Source organism: Scheffersomyces spartinae (genome assembly GCF_019049425.1).
Source record: "Scheffersomyces spartinae strain ARV_011 chromosome Unknown scaffold_6, whole genome shotgun sequence".
Taxonomy (NCBI): Eukaryota; Fungi; Ascomycota; class Pichiomycetes; order Serinales; family Debaryomycetaceae; genus Lizanozyma; species Lizanozyma spartinae.
In genome coordinates this window covers 465033-485737 of record NW_025065053.1, presented here as the reverse complement: position 1 = coordinate 485737, position 20705 = coordinate 465033, and the positions used below count along the sequence as shown (strand labels likewise).

The following is a 20705-nucleotide window of genomic DNA, read 5'->3' as shown; positions in this document are numbered from 1 at the left end:
AGTAGTGCGAAACACATCCCGTTATCTATATCTTGTTATGCTATTACGCTGTACGCTATTACACTGTACGCTATTACACCGTAATAGTGTAGAGCTATGTACCACAATGTAGTAACATGGTAACCGCAAACAACTATAGACAAGTCCAGCTTGTGGGAGACCCGTTTTATTTCTATTTTTTTTAAAATAAATTCTATCATTAAACAAGATCACAAAATAATATTACACATTAATTACGTATGAAACCCAAAATCATACATGACACTGTCGATATCTTTCCATACAATATCCGTATTAGTATCCAAATCAAATAGCTCTAAGCTATTTTGATCTGGTGATTCAAGAGTAAACATTGTAGAAGGAAATTCACTGGTACGAGTTTGAGATTGACCTTGAGCTCTGGAAAAAGTATTAATGCTATTGCCAGTGATTTCCATCTTCGTAGACAGATAATTATCATGTATGGATTTGAGTGGATCAGGGGTTTGTGAAAGTGACGGTATGGGTGTGGCTGATTTAGATTGGTCACTGAAAGAAACACCAATTCTATTGGTGGGCTTAGAATAATTATTCTTATTATTCTTATTATTATTATTATTGTTTCCCATGCCTTCTGAAACACCATACCCTTCCCTAACTGTGTGTCGAGGTTGATTTGAGATATCAATACTATCAACAGCAGATACGGCAAATGGTTTGGGAGACGAAGTTCCACTTTTTCCACCATCAATTTTGGAAGGTGTATATCCTTCCAGTCTCAAGTTAGACGTATTGGGTGTGGCTCTGAGTTGGTTGGGATCTTGTCTTGAGTACTTTAATGCTGATGCTGCGGAAGAATCAGGATTATTAACAACTTTGAATATAGAACTTCTTTTCATTCCCACACTAATTGGCTGAGGATCTAATGGGATAGTCCGGATAATCTTTCTTGCTTTAGATTCAGCATTTACTGTATTAGATAAGGATCGTCCCCTCTTATTAGATGAAGTACTGGATGGAGTAGTTACACTTCCCTTACCATCACCATCTTCAAATACAACGGCTTCTTCATCATCATCTCCAGAAATCTCTTCAGCCTCGTCTTCATTCTCACCACTATCTTGATTGTCATCTGTTCGACTATTCAACTTTATCATTCCCACTTGCTCTCGTAATAGATATAAGCAATCAAAGAACACCGAAGCAGACATTCTACTTCGGATAGAAACACTCAAAGTAGATAATTTCTTCTCATCCAATGTCTTGAATAGTTGCCACATGTTCCTCATAATCCCACTCGATCTATAAGCAATATCATGTTTTAAAATGGAAGCTTTGGCAGCTAGTCCGATGGTTGTCTGATAACATTGTTTCCCTGTTCCCAAATCAATAATAGTTTTTAAAGGTGAATTGATTAATTTTCCTATAATGCAAGATGCTTGCCAAAGATTAAGAATGTAAACACCTGGCAAATACCTAACAAATTTCAGATTCATAGTTTGGTAAAGCTGGGTATGTGTTATTAGTGCAATACAAGCATTGTACAACTTTACTAATCCTCGTTTAAGTTCAAATTCAGCTATTCTCGAAGGATCTAAAGTATAGTATGTCAATAGTCGTATTCTGGCATTGATTAATTGGAACTTTCTAAACCCATCAACATGAAAGTTACTTAGTTTTATTTCCAATTCATCCAACTGTCGTAATAATAACTTAATTAATGGCAATCTCTCTGTAGGATCTACAAGACCGTAAGGATCAATTGGATTGGAATTAAGCACTTTTCCAACTTGATCTTCAAAGTTAGCAATGTCCATCATTACTCGTAATGAACGATTTAGTTCTATTGAGTTTCCTGGACGACAACTATTGATAACAGGAGAATCAAATAATACAAACGACGGGAATCCAAACGACGATGCAATAGTTTGGGATACAATATTACAAGCAACCCATGTCTTTGCTTGTTCAATCCTCATATCTTGTTGTTGAGGGGTTATATTCCCCACAGAGTTAGAAGAGGTTGAGTGTAAACCAATTCTAATTGCTTGGAAGAGTGCAACACCAATAGTGTTCCATGAAGTATCTGCACTTAATGAAGAAGTAATTGGGGGCCAAAAAGTGTAAAGAAGGAACGCTTGAACTGAAAAGACAGAGCATGCATTAATTATAGGTTCATCTTCTTCAGTTGGATTATATCTGGTGATTGGAGAAATGGTTATTTCAGCCAATATGTCTTTGATAATAGGAGATAATTCAAGTAACAATGCTTTATGTGACATATCTTCAAACCTTCTCAATGCCACTAGCATAATGACCCAGAAAAGAGCAGGACATAACCTATAGATCCTTTCAGGACCCCTAAGAACATCGACAACAGGTAAGATGGGATGATAGAAATCCACAAACTCCAAAAACAACAGTCTAACCATTTCTGGAGATAAAGAAATACTATCTAACGATTTCTCTTCACATTGTAGGGCACTTTCAGGGATTTGGATTTTGTTAACATTAAAATCATCCAGTTGGTTCTCAGCAACTGTTCGATAAATAGATGGAGTGTTAGGTAAAGACCCTTCTGAAGCCGTAGAAAACCTTGCATCAAAATGATTCAAAGGAGATTCAGTTTTATGACCGTTTGAATTGTTGTTACTAGTATTAGTTTTAGAAAATTGTTGACTAGGGTGAAGTTGTTGTTGTGGTGGTTTTGGCGTGATATTATTATCTGTGAACGATTGTGGAGTATTGTTGAAGTTTTTAGGAGTATTTGGTAAACTGATATGATGATTGAGATTGATTGGAATTGGACCTTGAGCAGAAAAGGGTACCTGAATAGAAGAAACAGGTATTGGGGGTATTCCTTGCTGCTGGATTTGATGCTGTTGAGGATGAAGCTGATTGGGGTTAAAACTACCTAACATTTGATGAGAACTTATAGGAGGAGATACAGAACTTGGAGGTTGTTGGCTTGTTGGAGGGTAGGTAGGATGGTTTGACATTACCAATGATCGCTTTAACTCATTATTTTCTCGTTCAACTTCAGCCAAACGAGCTCTTTTAAACGTCCTTTTATAGTCAGAATTCAAGTCACAAGGTATATTCTTTCTTTCACATCGACTACAAGCATTAGGTGCCTTTTCATAGGCATCACACCGGGACTTTTGTTGTCTACATTCAACACACGCTAGACGTCTTACCTTTCTACCTTTTAAGTTCATTACCATTTCTCCTCCATCACTCCAATCCAGAGGCCCATTCTCCTGTTTCATCTCCATCGTCACTCTGAGCTGTTGTGGTACTTTTGTGCTTTAAGGATGATCCGAGATGAGATCAAAGGTATTCAAACAAGGCCTGCTTAAATTCGACCTGTACTCTTCTGAGTAGTGATTTACCCCAGTATGTACTCACTGCCTTAACAGGATCTTCAGGATTGATTTTCAACGTTTAATGGTGTTGTTGTTACTGGCTTTTCAGTTATGACTGGTTATGAATTTTAATTTCGGGATGAGATCGATTTTGGTGTGCGGGTGTGGAATATAAGTAGGATATTAGTGCATGGAATACATTGAAATATTAAGTATAAAATTTACTATTAAAAGAGTATAAAGATTTAAGATATGATATAGGAAGTCATGTTTACGTTGCTTAGAGAGTATCTTGCTTTGATTAAATTAGTAATAAGAGATTCGTATTAGCAGAAGGCTGAAAATGATCAACCAATTGATACCAAATATTACAAGTACTACGTTGTGTCATTCCATGAGCTAAAAGTAGGCTTTGGCACTTGTCTTGAGACTAAACCCCTAGTACACGTTAACTTTTACTATGTCCACCTTGGAAGAAACGTGACTCATATTGGTGGTACGGGACTATAAGTAAAAGCCTATCACTGCATAGGAAGTTCTCAGCCGTGCATGTTCTAAAGTTCATTATAATATCCTATAACCATATAAGATCCCAATTTATATATCGTACAATAATAATAATAATTATATTAAAACAAGAAGTTCAAAACTTTCTTGTACCAAGGCAAATGTCTTAATGCTTCCTTTTCCTGAGCAATTTCTTGCATCAACAAGTCCATGTCAATGACATTTCTTCCTGAATCTAAATCAACATCTTCTAATTTGACGTAATCAAAAAATTTGCGTTTGTAAATCTTATGTCCAATAAAGAATACCAAAACAACGATTGCTCCCAAGTAATTTTCGAAGAATGCGGTAACGTTTGGTTTTTGCTTATAGGGCCAGACTGAAGTCCAGAATTGAAGACAAAGGATAACCACCAAGCATACCATACTATAAATGGAACCCCATGTACCAGTTAATGCCAAATAAGGAAGCTCACCAAGGGAACGGCCTTGGTGTTTCATGGCCAATCTAAACCGGTAATGACTCAAACAAATGGAGAACCATGTGAAAAGACTTGAAAGACCTGATAATGCCATTAACCATTCGAAAGCAACTTCTCTTTTCTTTGACGCAGAGATGAATGATAAAAGACCAACAAAAAAAACAAGAATGTACGCAACGGTTGGTCTACCTTTTCTATCAACGTAATTTAAGATCTTTGGTGCCATTCCTTGTTGAGATAAAGCAACCAAAGTACGAGAACAACCATAAACTGAAGAGTTGGCAATTGAAAGTAAAGCAATCAAAACCACAACGTTGAAAATTGAAGGAAGAACTTTAATCCCCCCATTTCTGATAGCAATAACAAACGGAGAAGCAGAAGCATCTGAAGAAGCGCCAATCAACTCTGGGTTATTTGGAGCAACAAGGAACCCAATTAAAGTCAATGTAATCATATAGAACAAAATTATTCTCCAGAAAACTTGTTTAATGGCTTTAGGTAAAGTCTTTCTTGCATCTTTAGCTTCAGAAGCAGTCAAACCAATCAATTCTGTACCTGCCAAAGAATAGACGGCAGTAATCAACACAGAAACAAATCCTTTAAACCCCGTGGTGAATGCACCAAACTCTCTCCAGTATTTTGCACCAATGAATCCTTCGTCACCACCACCACAGATCAAAACAATACTTAAAATATTGAAACCAACAATAGCTGCTAGTTTAATTAAAGCAGCAATGAATTCAAATTCACCAAATCCCTTATTACCAGCAAGGTTTAATACTAAGATTCCAAGGTAAAATATAGTGATCCAAACATCCAAATTGATTTTAGATTTCCAAAATTGAATAGTTAAAGATGAAGCCACCAATTCCAAAGGTAAAACCATAATCCAAAACATAGCATAATTCCAACCCACAGCAAACCCCCATGAATCATCAATAAATCTTGTAGCAAATGTAGCAAATGAACCAGAAACTGGGAATGTAGCACCAAGTTCTGCAAGACTTTGCATAGTACAATATAAAAAGGATGAAACCACAGCCCAAGCCACTAAAACACATGCTGGACCATTCGATAAAGCCTTACCTGAAGCCACCAATAATCCAGAACCAACACATCCTGTAAGCGCAATCATTTGCAATTGACGTTGTTTTAAACTTCTTTGGAAATCATTGGCTTCATCCATATTGACTTCATTACCAAGTTCTGGTCTTTTAAAGGAGTCCTTGAATGCTTCCCATCTTGATCCTGAAGTTGAAGGTTTGTCATTCTCATATGGGGATGTTACTGTAAGTGTATTTTCAACAGGAGAGTCCTGCTTTAAATTTTTTTCCATAGAGCTTCCATCACTCATGATTGAAAGATTTTTTTTAAAAATATAGAATGGAAAAGATTTTCGACTCATAATATTGGTTTTGGCATATTCTACAGAGTATATATAGTTAAACATGCAATTTGTAAGCCGGTGATGGTGATGATCAGCTAAAACCGGTGAGATGGGTGCAAAAGGTAGTTGTACACAGAGATGCGGCGATTTCTGCTGCACAAGAGCGGCATTTGCTGGTTTCCACACGACTTTTTCCATTTTCGTCTCCTGTTACCGGCGAAAGTAGTCTACAAAATGCATCATAAACCATGTAGGGTGGTTCAAAGTATTTGATATAAACACTATATTAAGCAAGAGACCGTTGGGAGAAGAAGGCTTTAATTGATTAGTGGGGCAAATAAGTTTTTTTTTCACGTTAAGTTGTGGAAAACAGATGCTCTGGCCGCCTTGTCAAAGATTTAAAGCCGATATGCCATTACATTTTTAGGAGCCAATGTTAAGGACCGACGGACCAGGAACTATGGTTCAATTACTGTTTGGATTTCTTCTGTAGAGGCAAGACAATAGAACTAAATCTCTTAGTTAGTCAGGTGGTACAGTATATGCGACAGTGCTTCCTGTAAACGGAAAGTGAGACATACGAGCCTAAAAAGAAACTGAGAACACGACAATCCCTAATTGGGGAACTCAATGCGTATGACGTATTCACGTTCACTATTTAATACCTTGTGTCCAAAAGGGTATCTAAACAGTAAAAGTATCATACCAATTATCATTTATAAATTCTATTCAACTCAATTGAAAGTGTATCAATATGGGAGTATATGATAACGACAAGCTCCAATTCGGAATAGCCGAATCACATGAAGAATTAATTCAAGTCTTTTCTGTTTCTAAGGACGAGTGGGGAAAGGCTATGACCCCTCAAGGGTATCTACATCATTATACGCTGGAGTTTGAACGTCAAAGGGAAGAGGGAAAGAATATTAAGGCATTCTACATCAAAGATATTGAGTCAGGTGTTATAGTGGCCAGTTGTATCGTTAACCCAAAACCGGGGTTTTTCAAAGAAGCTGACCGGTCCCAGGCAATTGCGTCTATCCCTGATCCAACCTCGTTCGGAGTGAAAAATGTAACTGGGTTACATGTTGAGATGGTATTTGTCAACAAAGATTATCGGGGAAAGGGTTTAGGGGAAGCTGTGGTAGAAAGATCAATTGAGTATGTTGAAAAAAGCCTCATTGATAAGGAACTTGAAGCTAGTGATGTTAATGCAGTAGACAGTTTCGCTAATATGGTTAAGGATTCTCTGGGTAAAGTGGATTCAGTTCTTGCCAATTATTATTTGAGCAAAAAGTATATCTGGCATTTATATTCAGGTGTGGGCGACACTTTTTACTCTCGGTTCGGATTTAAAAAGTATCCTATACCACTTTATCTGATGCCTTTTGACTCCTTCACTTTTATGAACGAGACTCTTGATTTCCTTTTGAAAGATTCAAATAAAGGACAGCAATCATTTCCTGTGGTTCCGGGTAAACTGCTCCAATTATTAGAGGCTGGAAACCCCCAACACCAACGTATAATTGAAAGTATCTATCAGTCTAAAGAGTTGGAAATCATGATGGAGTTGAATAAAACTACTTTCCATCTGCAATTGTCAGGGCTGTTGAATTCCTCGTCTTCATTGACGAATATGAACAATATTTTGTCATATTCCAAAACACATGGAGGATTTGGGTCTTCTGCAGCCATATCAGAAATGGCTGTGTTTGAAGACATAGAAGAGCGTTCTGACACAGACTCACAAACTCCCACACTGAGGCGCAAATCTTCGGTAATGCATTCTGCAGTTTCTAAGTTTGCTATGAAACCTGATTATCTGCAATTTTGCAATTTTGCCAAAGGTGATACAATTATTGGAAGGTTGAAGAGCGAGTTGGAAACTCTGGACGAGAAAAAGGCTGACACCAAGAGTTGGAACATTCAAGGTGCAATACTCACAAATGAATTGCAACGGAAATCCTACTATATTATTTGGCAATGTCTACTTGGTGGGTCTGTATTTTTCATTCTTAGTATGGGTGAAGTCAGTGGAGACATTACCGGGAATGGTGCTTTATCTGTGCTGCCATTTCCTAATAGACGTCGAGGATCTTCTTTCACTGGTTTAAATGACCTTGGAGGTATTAATTTCCAGGATTTAGATATTCTTTTATCTGCAGCTGCCAGGGTAGCAAATCTTCGTCAACCATTATATTCAAAAGCATTCTTTGTTAGTCCTAATGATTTACCAACAGATATCCCAGTAACTGTGGTACATGATTACTTTATGAATTATCTTTCCAGTAAAAGAACTGAGTCATCTAAGCCTATTGAATTCCATGAAGATGCTAGCAAACTTTGTGTTTTACCTATGCTTAAAAGGTTTGGAGATACTTCACCAACATTTGATTTGGATTGGATTTATAGTGGCATGTGGTCCTGGGCATGAACAGTGCAGCAGTAAATTTTGAGTTTAGTTGATAAATAAGATAGCAATACAAAATCAATTGTATTATACATTGAATCTTACTATATTTGTAAGTAGTTGCTTAATAGAAAAAAAAAGAGACGGCGCTACCATTATTTGTTTTTAACACAACATAGGAACACCAGCAGAAAGAATATACCAAGCACACCCTTCACATTTACTCACGTAATAAAATTAAAAAGTGCAATACAATGGCGTTCTACCAGAACAACGGACAGCCTGAGATGCAGTTCTATCAATCGAACTATTCCAATAATTTTCAAAGCAGTCCCTCGGCTCAATTTGCCAATCAAGGTAGTATGGATGGCGGATTTGGTGCCAATGTGGATGTGAGTGGGGCTATGGGAAGTGGAGAACTTGCTCCAGGGATAATTGCAGCATTTGGAACATCTGGATATCCTGGAGAACCTCCATTATTAGAGGAGCTTGGGATCAATTTTCAGCATATCAAGGGTAAGACTTTAGCTGTATTGAATCCATTCAATAAAAGTATTAGTCCTGATATAATGTCAGATTCCGATCTTGCAGGGCCCATTTTGTTTGCACTTATATTTGGAACATTATTACTTTTAGCAGGTAAAGTTCAATTTGGATATATCTATGGGGTTGGATCATTTGGAACTATTAGTTTGCACTATTTGTATAAGTTCATGTCAGATTCAGTGGAGATTGATATCACGCGTTCTGTTAGTGTTATAGGTTATTGCATGTTGCCATTACTTTTAGTTTGCGTTATAGGGGTTTTCCATTCTTTGGATAACCTATTTGGTTATTTGACTAGTGCTGTTGCTGTGTTTTGGTGTACATATTCAGCTTCAGGGTTCTTTGTTGCTGTATTGAAGTTGCATAACGTCAGACCATTGATTGCCTATCCTCTCTGCATGTTCTACACTGTGTTTGCCTTGATGGCTATCTTTGTGGAGAAGGGTCCTGCAACATCATAAATGGGATAATACTACTGAATAGTGAACATGAGCATGTGAATGATATATAATGATTACACACCCATAGAATAATAGTAGATGATAGTATATCTGTGTTTGATTAATGTCGTATGCCGTAGAAAGCGTACGTCGTAGTAGTAGCGAAGTCGTCGTAGTGGAGTAGTAAAGTTCTACCAGTGGTGTACTTTACCGCACCGTGCGAAAATGTATCGCGTATAGAGCTTTCACTCAGACGTTACTTCTTCCTTTAACGCTGTTCCTGAATGACTCGAACTATCTTTAGTTCTGCCTTTAGGGTTTTAGGTCGTCGATATGCTTCTCAGAAACCGTTCTATGTGACTACACCTATTTTCTATGTGAATGCTAGTCCTCATATGGGCCATCTTTATTCGATGCTTTTATGTGATGTTCGTATACGGTGGCAGAAGTTGAATGCAAAGAACAACACTACATTTTTCACTACCGGAACGGATGAGCATGGCCTTAAGATTCAAAACGCCGCAGAGAAACAAGGTGTTGATCCAAAACAGTTTGTTGATTCTGTATCGCAGAACTTTCATGTCTTGAGTGACAAAATGGACATTCAATACGACAGATTTATCCGTACAACCGATCCTGACCATATGAGTGCTGTGCAATACGTCTGGAAGGTGTTTAAGGAGAAGGGATTGATTTATGAGGGATCTCATGAAGGTTGGTATTGTGTCAGTGACGAGACCTTCTATCCAGAAGCTCAATTGGAACAAGTGGAAAGAGATGGTAAAAGAATAATGATTTCTCGAGAGTCTAAGAACGAAGTGGTTTACCAAAAGGAAACTAACTATTTTTTTAAGTTGGCTCGATTCCAAGATCAATTGATTAAGTTTTTGGAAGAGAATCCGGATTTTATTGCTCCTAAAGCAAAGTATGAAGAGTTGTTACGAGAATTAAAGGACACCAAACTCTCAGATTTATCCATTTCCAGACCATCTTCAAGACTTAATTGGGGCATAGAAGTTCCTGATGATCCTTCTCAAAAAATTTATGTATGGCTTGATGCTTTATTTAACTATGTTGTATCCTCGGGGTTCCCTGGAAAGTTTCCCCTTCTTGCAGATGGTACTTATGAAGTACCCACTGAAGTACCCTGGCCCGCTACACATGTTATTGGTAAGGATATTATTCGATTCCATTGCATTTATTGGCCTATTTTCCTTATGGGTCTAGGGTTACAACTTCCAAAGCAAGTGGTTGTACATCTGCATTGGCTTTGCGATGGATTTAAGATGTCAAAAAGCTTGGGAAACGTTATAGATCCAATTCTTACTCAAGATCTATACGGCCAAGATGCTCTTAGATTTTTCTTGACTGAGTTTTCCAATATTGAATCTGATTGCAACTTTGTGGAAGAATCTTTCCACAATAGTAGAGATCATATAATTGGTACTTATGCCAACCTTATAACCCGTATAGGAGGAGCTGCTTTTAACATTGAAGAGTCCGTTCAATGGGCCAAAGAGGGTAAGTATGTGGACATTAATTCTATCATTGAGAGTCATTATGACCCTGCAAAAGCAACACAAATTTGCACATGTCGTAGCGAACTAACTTCGTTATTAGACAACATTTACAACAGTATGGATGAACGGATGGTACAATTTGACTATAAACCCGCAATTAGAGAATGGTGGGGTGTTTTAGAAAAGGCTAATCTTTTTGTACAATTGAGTGAACCTTGGACATTCAAAAAGCTCATTGCTTCTAACCCAGAGAATTCCACCTCTTACGAAATACTTCGTCATTATTCCATATATCTTGCCCTGGAAGCCTCTAGGATTGCATCAATCTTAATTCAACCTGTTATCCCTGAATTAGCATCCAAATTACTAGATAGACTTAATGTTTCAGAGTCTAAGAGATCAGCTGCTCAATGCCATTTAGGTGGTGATTTTACTTACGGTGCAGGTGCCAACTCCAAAACTCACAAGCTTCCCATCCAACGTATAGTTCCTACTGAAAAACTATATGTGCCTGTTAAATAGTGCTACGACATTTTCTTACTTATATATATTAATAGACATCTCTATACTGCTACCCTTCTTTTGTTTAACTGGAGAGTGATAAAAGTAATTGATCTGACATCGTGAAGGAGTTACCCGCACATTTCTGTTCAAACGGTAGAAAAATATGTTCAACTAGTCAATTGTAAAACCTCACAAATTAATTATACGCAACTCAAAATTTGTACTGTATTTCCAAACTCATTGCCTTGCTAAGTAGTGGATTCTGATACACGTATTTTATTGTTGAGTTTAATCAATCTGTGGTGTGGTTGGGAAGTCTACTAGCACGTCATTAATCATTTGATGACCTCTAGTACATAAACACACTAAGAATACCGTTTGGGAGTGAATACAATCCATCGAAAATGGCGCGCAGAAATCGTGGAATAACCGGTGATGACGATGACGATGATGTTGTTGTACATGCTAGAAGATCTAGAACCAGAATATCTTATAAGGAATCTGAAGAAAGTGACGATGACAACAACGATGGCATGAAGGACCCCAGACCTCATATCATGTCTGATGCGGATGGAGAAGACGCGTATAATGACGAAATCAATGATGATTATGATGATGAAGTTGTGAGTCGCAGTAAGCGTAAAAGTTCCAAACCAGTTAGAAAGTCAAACAACTCAGATTCAGACTTTTATGCGGAAGATGATGAAGAAGACGATGATGCATTCTCAGAAGAGGACGATTTTATGGAAAAGCTACAAGAAAAGAATTTCATTGCTACTGATGATGAGAATGATGAGTTTGGTGGTAACTACGAGTATGGTAGACGAGTTCCCAAAAAGAGAAAGAGGAAGAGTAGGTCCAGATCTCAATCAGTAGAACCCAAAAGAGGTAGGCTCACAAGAGGGACCGCAGCAAATAATGGTGGTGCTGGTGAAGAAGAGAATCCTGGAGAAGATACCGAAGCAGATAATAGTATTCAACAAGAGATTGCAGATTTGTATGATTCTTCCCCTGATGCATCTCCGGTTAAACATAAATTAAGAGAACGAGATCATAAGGTGGATTACACCATACCGCCTCCGATCACTAATGACACTCAATTATATCAAGATACATCTGCTTCAAAGCAATCCTCATATACAGTAAGAAAGAGAGGGAGAACAACAGCAAAAAGCGATTACAGAAATATTCTCTTCCCTACTGCCGGTCCATTTGGTGGCAGCGATGTAATTTCCGTTTTTGGAACAAATATCCCACCAGGAGGTATTCCGTTACCGGGGTTAAGACAACCTCATTCTAATCAACCTGGGATGACAGCCATTGGTCAAAATTTAAGTGATTCTGATACTTCAGAAGATGAAATTGCACCCATTAATGGCTCAGCAACAGTCACTAAGAAAAATTCATTTGCGCCTAAGAAACCTAAGAGTGGTAAAGATAAAGATAAAAAGAAGAATAATTTAAGTGATACAGATCCTTTGGGTGTTGATATGAATATTGATTTTTCAGTAGTTGGAGGGCTTGATAATTATATTAACCAACTTAAGGAAATGGTAGCTCTACCTTTATTATATCCAGAGTTGTATCAAAACTTTGGAATTTCTCCTCCCAGAGGTGTGTTGTTTCATGGTCTTCCAGGTACAGGTAAGACATTAATGGCTAGAGCTCTTGCTGCCAGTTGTTCAACATCTACAAAGAAGATCACCTTTTTTATGCGAAAGGGTGCAGACTGTTTGAGTAAATGGGTTGGAGAAGCGGAAAGACAGTTACGTTTATTATTTGAAGAAGCAAAAAACCAACAACCTTCCATTATATTCTTTGATGAAATTGATGGGTTAGCGCCTGTTAGACTGTCAAAGCAAGAGCAAATCCATGCAAGTATAGTTTCAACGTTATTAGCATTAATGGATGGTATGGACAATAGAGGACAAGTGATTGTTATTGGTGCTACTAATAGGCCAGATGCAATTGATCCAGCATTGAGACGGCCAGGGAGATTTGATAGAGAGTTTTACTTCCCTTTGCCGAATATTAATGCAAGAAAGCAGATATTGAAAATTCATACCAGGAAATGGGAACCTCCATTACATGACTCATTTGTGGAGAAGTTATCTGAATTGACGAAAGGTTATGGTGGTGCTGATTTGAGAGCCTTGTGTACTGAAGCAGCATTAAACAGTATTCAGAGAAAGTATCCACAGATTTATCAAACCAATGATAAGTTATTAGTTCATCCTGAAAAAGTTAAGGTCATAGCAAAAGATTTCATGAATGCCTTGGAGAAAATTGTGCCTTCAAGTGCCCGGTCTACATCGTCAGGCTCAGCACCTTTACCTACATATTTAAAGCCATTACTTTCAAACACATTGGATGATGCCATTGGCCGTTTGAACAAGTTGCTACCAAATACAATCACCACTGGAAAATCAACTAAGAATACCAACTTGGAAGAAGCCATGTATTTGGACCCTACTGTGAATGATGTTGATGGTGGGTTTTCCAAGCACTCTTTATTACGGGACTTGCAAAGTACGATTGTTTGCAAACCTCATTTATTGATTAGTGGTTCACAAGGGAACGGGCAACAATATTTGGGTGCAGCTATTCTTAACTATTTGGAAGGATTTCAGGTACAAACCATGGACATTAGTACTATGTTTGGTGATCCAACAAGGACTCCTGAACTGGTTATTGTTCAATCGTTTATCGAGGCAAGAAGACACCAACCTTCAATTATATTTATTCCTAATATTGATGTTTGGTTTGACATTGTACCTCACACGGCACAGGCCACTTTCATTAGTTTATTAAGAAACTTAAAGAATACTGAAAAGATTTTATTATTGGGAATAGCTGATACCGAGTTTGAGAATTTAGGTCCCTCCATTAGAGCGTTGTTTGGATTAAGCAATAATTCTATCAACAATACCAACCTTAGAAACCCCACTCTTGAACAACGACAACAGTTTTTCGAAGCTTTATTAACCACATTAAAGATGAGACCATTTGAGTTCATTAATGATTTGGAGAACAGGCCGAAGAGGAAGTTGAAGAAGCTTAAAGTTATTGAGTCTGAACCTACACCAACTGATAAGAAGAAATTAAAGCAACAAGAATACGAAGATACCAAATTGAAAAATGTATTGAAGATCAAATTGGCGGGGTTAATGGATTTATTTAAGACTCGATACAAACGATTCAAGAAACCAATTATTGATGAGAATTTACTTCATCATATTTTTGATCCTACCATTCCACAAACCAACCCTTTGTACGAGGTTTTATATGTTAAATCCGAGGACCCAAATCATGCTAATATGATTAGAGAGTTGACTACTGGGAAATATTACTATAATATGGATTTGGATGTGATTGAAGAAAGATTATGGAATGGTTACTATAGTGAGCCCAAACAATTCTTAAAGGATATAAGAATGATAGTCAAGGATTCAATTATGTCAGGAGATAGAGAAAGATCCCTTAAGGCAAATGAAATGATGACCAATGCTCAATTTGGTATAGATGATATCTACACTCCTGAATTTGTCAAAGCTTGTAAGGAAATGAGAGAACGAGAAGTTGAGAGACAAGAGCAGATATTGAAGGAGTATAAGGACTTAAAGGAGAAAGTTCAAACCCAGGAAACCATAAACGGTAAAACTGAAGTATTAGAAGCAACGTTAACAAACCCTATTGTGGAATCATCCATAGTGGAACCACCTACTGTGGAGCTCACTACTCCTTCGATCCCCAACTCTACAGCACCACTGATTTCAATGCTGCTTTCCAATGGCAATGGCAGTGTACTTCTCAACCAAGCGATGTTGGGAGACGTTTCTGAAGCTAATTCTATGGAAGTTGACGAAACTGAAGCTGAAACTATGCTTGAGGCAGAATCATTAGCGGCTACTGTTCATGAGGATGAAGCATCTGAATCCGAAGTGGATGAAGACTACAATATTGATCTCCTGAAACAAGTTGATCTTGGTACTAAGTATCAAGAGTTCTTTGGTGACCTTTTATTGAGAGTCTCTGAGAATTGTAATATAGATCTGCTTGAGGCCATGAATGCAAAGTTTATGGAGATTATATGGGAAGACAGAAACCAATGGAATAAAGCTGCAACTGTCGATAAGCTTATTGCAGCTGCATTGGAGTTTGAAAGACTATTAAATCGGTAGTTTATTATAGTTTAGTACATAGCATATATAGGAACTGTCCATAGATATCACCAATACTATAAAATCATTATAGATTGTTGAATACTTAGTCATCTGCACTACCATCTCTTGGTCTATAACTAATATTTTGGTCAGTCAAGTCATTGATAAAGTGTGGAGGTAACTTACCATTAACCTTCACAGCATATAACCCAGGAACAAAGGAATCTATACGAAGCCACCGGGCAACCCAAGATTTGTTACTATCTTCTCCTAAAGCGACCAAGCCCTCAAATGATGGTGAAGTACAATCTTGTACTTGGCCGTCTTCATTATCTTGGAAATGCAATACACTTTCGCAGTTGGGACAACCATCGTCCACAAATCGTCTGAACGGTTGAATTATCCCGCAGAGCATACATGCTCTGTCTGTCCTGCTAGACATGCTGGTATAATCTGGAGTTATGTAGAATGAATGAACGGTAGAGGTTAGATGTATTGATAATTATTTTTCACCTTTGATCAAGTGCGATTTAGTACTAGAAGTTCTTCTGGTAAGTATGGGCAACAAAATATTAATAAGTCAGAGGTTTATAGTGGTGACTGGAATAAATCCGTATGTTAATATTCCCAACTTAAATAATACTGAACTTAAGAAGTGAAATAGAGGTGGAATAAGGTGAGTCTTTTGATTTGTGCCTTCGTCTTACGTAATAATGCGACAACATGTGTTTATTTGCTCCTATGATATGGAACTCTACCTAGTCAACTAGACGTTGTAACAATAATATTTTATTATACTTTAGCTACATAGTTTTATATCAATAGGTTATACATACATATATATATATATATAACGTAATAGCACATTGTAGGTAATCATATTTGTCTCATTTCTCTTGCTTACATAAGCAATGGCTACAAAAAGTATACCCTCATTTTCGATTCCTTAGAATCAACCCCATCACAACTTCTCCTGATCGTCACCGGAGATGATGATAGCATTAAGAGGAAGGATCCTTCCGACTCGGATGAGACTGGGTCTACAGCGTCGTCATTTTTCCTTAGGAGTTGTTGTATCCACAATGACAGAGAATCTACAAGCAGTTCATTTATACTCTGGGATACCTTGGTGGGCACTTATACCAATGACTACAATAACATTAAGAAGTATTTGGACATTACCACTAGCAATTGCACAGAGAAAACGAATCCAGAAACAAAGTACGTTGAAGCCGTTAGTAGCCGCCACTAATCCAGTACTTAAGATGAAATTAGCCAGAGAGGTACTGAGACAAAAGAAGGAAACCACACGTAAAACTCAACAAGAAAGTAGAAGCAGTAGCGGTCAACCCACGGACGAACAAAAAGTGTTTCAAGCCCTTCAAGCTCTGAAAGCTAATCGAGTAGCCAATCTTAAATATGAACAGATTGTACTCATGGCAGCTAAGGAGACAAGGAAGAGACAGAAGAAGCTTTTCAGTGATCATGGAGTTCAAATGTGGAAGAACATGGTATTACCCATGTTTCAAATACCTCTATGGGTTGGAATGTCATTTACGTTTCGTGATTTAAGTGGTTGGTCAACTTGGGATGCCATCAAGAACAAAGCATTAGATCCTTCCTTATATACTGAGGGGATATTATGGTTCCCAGATCTTAGTATCGCTGATCCGTGGTGTATATTACCTGTGGTGTTAGGGGCCATATCTATTTTCAATGTTGAATGGACATTTAAAACATTGGAGTTGATGAAATTAACTATCAGAAAGGGGAATCGAATCACCATACAAGATTCTTTGGCAAATGTGGCAAGAATGTCAGTGGTATTTATGATGGCTATATCACTACATGCTCCTACAGCTTTAGTACTATATTGGATTAGTTCTCAGGTGTTCTCCTTGGTACAGAATATTATTTTGGATTTGGTGATGCCTATAAGTTATACTCCCAATAGGAGATTCAATATATCTGTCCAGGGGAAGGAAGCAAATAATATTATCATGTAAATAGAAAACAAAGATTAATTATCTGAGAACAGAAACGTAGTGTAGAAGTCAATTTCGTATACTGGCTTATCACCTGATATACTCCAGTATACGGTATACTCTAGAATACGGTATACCCCAGCAATACTATGGACCACATCAAGACTGCTGCTACGGAACTCTATCCACTTATAGTGGTTCAATTGTCCTCATCTAGTAAGAAATATGGTTCTAGAACCCTTGAACAATTAGATGAATGGAGATGTTCAGAGCTTCCCTCACTCGTCAAACAAAGACATAATGATCATGACACAACTTGGCTAACTAAGGATGAATTGGTTTTATTAATGGATTGGAAGCTTGCAAAGGGTAAGTTTAGACCTACTTTGCCCAAACTTATTCGATCTAATGATCCAGATACTGTTGAATCTGTAACAAAGAGTGGGCTACTGCAAATGGTAAGTTATTTATTAGAATCTGATACGCTTAACCAAAAAGAATACTTGCAACAAGTAAAGAAATCCATAAAGATTATCTCCCAGTTAAAGGGTGTAGGGCCTGCCACTGCAAGTCTAATACTTTCGCTTTTGGTACAAATTCACCCCAAAAGTCCTCCATTCTTTAGTGACGAAAGCTTTCTTTACTTCGTTGAACCAAATGATAAGATCAAGTATAACATCAAGGAATACACTGACATGCTTTTGCCCTTATATTTCGGCTTAATTGATGATGATAAGACACCTTTCGACACATTGGAAAAGGGTGCTTGGGCAATTAAAACTTATGACTTAAAAAGGGACTTTGAATTAGCAGATATAAACTATAACATTGAAAATTGCGCCAAATTCAAACCACCAATTGATAATAATAAACGCAAGTCTAAAGACACAGACAACAATACCCAATCAACGACAAAGAAAAGACGGAAAGGTTAAACCCTATAACCCTTCTAGATGTTGATTCTTGAAATTAACAAGCTTAAAATCATTATCATTGTGTTCAAGTCCCAAAATACTAATGTTCTTATCAACTGCTTGAAATATCCGTTCTAGTTTAGATTGGGGGTCCATACGAACTTGTCGAATAATCTGGGCATTGATATCATGGATCAATCGGTTCAAGTTTCGATCATAGCTTTCTGTAAGTTCACTGAAATATGGCGAGCTTGCAATTCTAGATCCTTGTTTCACCATAGAAACGGCGAAAAGCTTGTTGATTGATGCTAATCTCAGTGGAGATTGTTTGCTCTCAGATTCAAGCTTAAGACAATAATTATAAAACTTCAAAAATGTATCAGAATCATGTCCCTTCTGATCTAACTCCTTCAAAATAAATGTACATGCAAGATAATCCAATCTGAAAATAATGTTCTTCCAAACTTCACTATCCATGTATTCTCGGTAATTTGTGAATATAAAATCTCGGGCACCTTCAAAATCATTGCTACTAAGCAATTCCCGAAGTTCCAGTCTTTCTTTGGCTCGAGACCTATCAATCCAGTTAAGATACCGAGCTTCAAGTGTCACATTTTCCATGGTAGGTTTCCCAATACTTTGTGATTCTTGGTCCAAGTCCAGCTTGAACGAATTTAATGTCTCCATATAACCATTCTTTATAAGATATCCTTGAATTAGTCCATTAATTGATGAAGTATCATGATTCATCAAATTCACTATATCTTTATCATTGTCTGTTTTAGGTAATTGGAGCACATTTTGGCTTTCCTGTTTCAAATCATTGACATAATCACGAATTGGGAAAACAAACTCTCTAAATCCTAAATTAGTCTCAATATCAACTGTTGTAGGTGACAGTTTCAGATCAGCATTCCCATGATCAATATTATTCTCCAATGAATTTATCTTGAACCCAAATATAGGAAATACTTCATCCACAATTGTGGATTTCTCTGAAAAGATATTATTGACATTATTCTCCAAATTGAGAGTTTCAACAGGGAATTTCTTAACCAATGCACCATTTAAAGTTATAAATATTTCCTTCTTTATAAAGTTTATACCACAGCCAACAGTTTCACTGGCGTAAACTTCATTTGTAGGAGTAGTATGACGATGAACAAATTGGAAATCAAGTTCTGTTCTTCCCAGATCCTTTTCCTCCATATTTCTATTTGATAACCTCCGATTAAGAACTATTGGTCTTTCATAATATTCAGCATTCTTAAGAGAATTCCAGAATGAATTCTCAAAGAAACTAAACGCGAACAGACCATTTAATTCACCTGCCTTATGGCCTAACAATAATTCAGTATAATTATTAATACTTTCTGAGCCTTGGTTGATTTTTCTTTTCACTGAGTCTAAATCAAGCTTAACAGGCAGGGAATTCACTTTAGGTTTTTCATCATACAGAATCTCTCGTTTAACAAATCCCATGGAGAACCCTAAAGATGTGGAAGAATATAAAGCCCCATCCCCACTCACCAATATAGGTTTAAATTTAGTGGCACTAGTAACTATTTGCTTTACTTTGACTTCATAATAGTACACTCCACAAAGAGAGTTCACAGGGTTATTTGTAATGAAGTTGTATGCTCTGTTGTTTGAATAATCTTCTGCATCATCCATAGCCTTTTCATTGACTTCAGAAGATAATCTTATATGGCAATAACCATCTGTATTGGAACTAGACAAATTCAAATTCTCAGTAAGATAATTTAAAAAGTGTCCAGGTACTAAGGGTGACCACAGATAAGGTAAAGGATAAGAAAATCTAGACCCATCATTGGGAATGTAGTCAAAATCTTGAGCACTTGGATTCAAATTAACAAAAAATGGTACTTCAAAACTTGACTTATCAATATAAGTTTTAAAGATTTGACTTAAGGACATATTTCTGAGTTTATTATTATTTCCTCCCATTTCAATATCTGAAGATGAATGTGTCTTTGTTTCGCTAATGGTGCCACCATTATCACCTAAATCATTTTCATCCCCAAATAATAATCCTTTATACATATTATAGAATTCATTTAATCTTGATCGGTCGAAATCTTCAGGTGCAACACCTAAATATCCCCCAATTGAAAGCTTCCTAATTGCCTTTTCTTCCACCACTTCCCGAAGCTTTGGATACACGTCGAAAGCTTGACCCAATTTCTCCTCTAATGAATCCTTTATGGAAAGCTGCTGGGGAATAAAGTATTCGCTATCAACACCTATGACATTTCTTTCTGCCAACCGTTCATTCACCTTGGCAATCAGTCGTTGGATTTCCAATCCTCGACACGTCTCAAGAATGTATGGAGGAATCACATAGACAAACTCATGCATCCTCGGAATACTCGAAATAATCTGGTAGTAGTTAACGTTAGTATGAATAATCAATAAATATGATGAAGCATAGTATTGCACTTTCCTCTCCCTCACCCCCCACAATTTCTTTGGTATAGCTTTAG

General features: G+C 37.2%; 10 protein-coding genes across 10 annotated transcripts; 6 read left to right on the top strand and 4 right to left on the bottom strand.

Moving 5' to 3' along the window:
• Nucleotides 1-233: 233 nt before the first annotated feature.
• On the bottom strand, nucleotides 234-3254 carry LEU3 (leucine-responsive transcriptional regulator; the record flags this gene model as incomplete). Its single annotated transcript, XM_043195114.1, has 1 exon — nucleotides 234-3254. The coding sequence occupies one exon, from the start codon at nucleotides 3252-3254 to the stop codon at nucleotides 234-236; it is 3021 nt and encodes a 1006-aa protein (XP_043050311.1).
• Nucleotides 3255-3973: 719 nt separating this feature from the next.
• On the bottom strand, nucleotides 3974-5686 carry GAP6 (Gap6p; the record flags this gene model as incomplete). The annotated part of the gene is made up of 1 exon (XM_043195113.1): nucleotides 3974-5686. One exon carries the CDS (start codon nucleotides 5684-5686, stop codon nucleotides 3974-3976), a length of 1713 nt encoding a protein of 570 aa, XP_043050310.1.
• Nucleotides 5687-6473: 787 nt separating this feature from the next.
• KQ657_004442 (uncharacterized protein) lies at nucleotides 6474-8153 on the top strand (the record flags this gene model as incomplete). The annotated part of the gene is made up of 1 exon (XM_043195112.1): nucleotides 6474-8153. One exon carries the CDS (start codon nucleotides 6474-6476, stop codon nucleotides 8151-8153), a length of 1680 nt encoding a protein of 559 aa, XP_043050309.1.
• A 230-nt stretch (nucleotides 8154-8383) lies between these two features.
• TIP1 (transporter) lies at nucleotides 8384-9136 on the top strand (the record flags this gene model as incomplete). The annotated part of the gene is made up of 1 exon (XM_043195111.1): nucleotides 8384-9136. One exon carries the CDS (start codon nucleotides 8384-8386, stop codon nucleotides 9134-9136), a length of 753 nt encoding a protein of 250 aa, XP_043050308.1.
• Nucleotides 9137-9399: 263 nt separating this feature from the next.
• On the top strand, nucleotides 9400-11157 carry MSM1 (methionine--tRNA ligase; the record flags this gene model as incomplete). Its single annotated transcript, XM_043195110.1, has 1 exon — nucleotides 9400-11157. One exon carries the CDS (start codon nucleotides 9400-9402, stop codon nucleotides 11155-11157), a length of 1758 nt encoding a protein of 585 aa, XP_043050307.1.
• Nucleotides 11158-11543: 386 nt separating this feature from the next.
• KQ657_004439 (uncharacterized protein) lies at nucleotides 11544-15320 on the top strand (the record flags this gene model as incomplete). Its single annotated transcript, XM_043195109.1, has 1 exon — nucleotides 11544-15320. One exon carries the CDS (start codon nucleotides 11544-11546, stop codon nucleotides 15318-15320), a length of 3777 nt encoding a protein of 1258 aa, XP_043050306.1.
• An 85-nt stretch (nucleotides 15321-15405) lies between these two features.
• SUPT4H1 (transcription elongation factor) lies at nucleotides 15406-15744 on the bottom strand (the record flags this gene model as incomplete). Its single annotated transcript, XM_043195108.1, has 1 exon — nucleotides 15406-15744. The coding sequence occupies one exon, from the start codon at nucleotides 15742-15744 to the stop codon at nucleotides 15406-15408; it is 339 nt and encodes a 112-aa protein (XP_043050305.1).
• Nucleotides 15745-16384: 640 nt separating this feature from the next.
• On the top strand, nucleotides 16385-17308 carry COX18 (membrane insertase; the record flags this gene model as incomplete). The annotated part of the gene is made up of 1 exon (XM_043195107.1): nucleotides 16385-17308. The coding sequence occupies one exon, from the start codon at nucleotides 16385-16387 to the stop codon at nucleotides 17306-17308; it is 924 nt and encodes a 307-aa protein (XP_043050304.1).
• A 128-nt stretch (nucleotides 17309-17436) lies between these two features.
• Nucleotides 17437-18222, top strand: KQ657_004436 (uncharacterized protein; the record flags this gene model as incomplete). Its single annotated transcript, XM_043195106.1, has 1 exon — nucleotides 17437-18222. One exon carries the CDS (start codon nucleotides 17437-17439, stop codon nucleotides 18220-18222), a length of 786 nt encoding a protein of 261 aa, XP_043050303.1.
• A 3-nt stretch (nucleotides 18223-18225) lies between these two features.
• On the bottom strand, nucleotides 18226-20580 carry KQ657_004435 (glucose-induced degradation complex subunit; the record flags this gene model as incomplete). Its single annotated transcript, XM_043195105.1, has 1 exon — nucleotides 18226-20580. One exon carries the CDS (start codon nucleotides 20578-20580, stop codon nucleotides 18226-18228), a length of 2355 nt encoding a protein of 784 aa, XP_043050302.1.
• Between the last annotated feature and the right edge of the window lie 125 nt (nucleotides 20581-20705).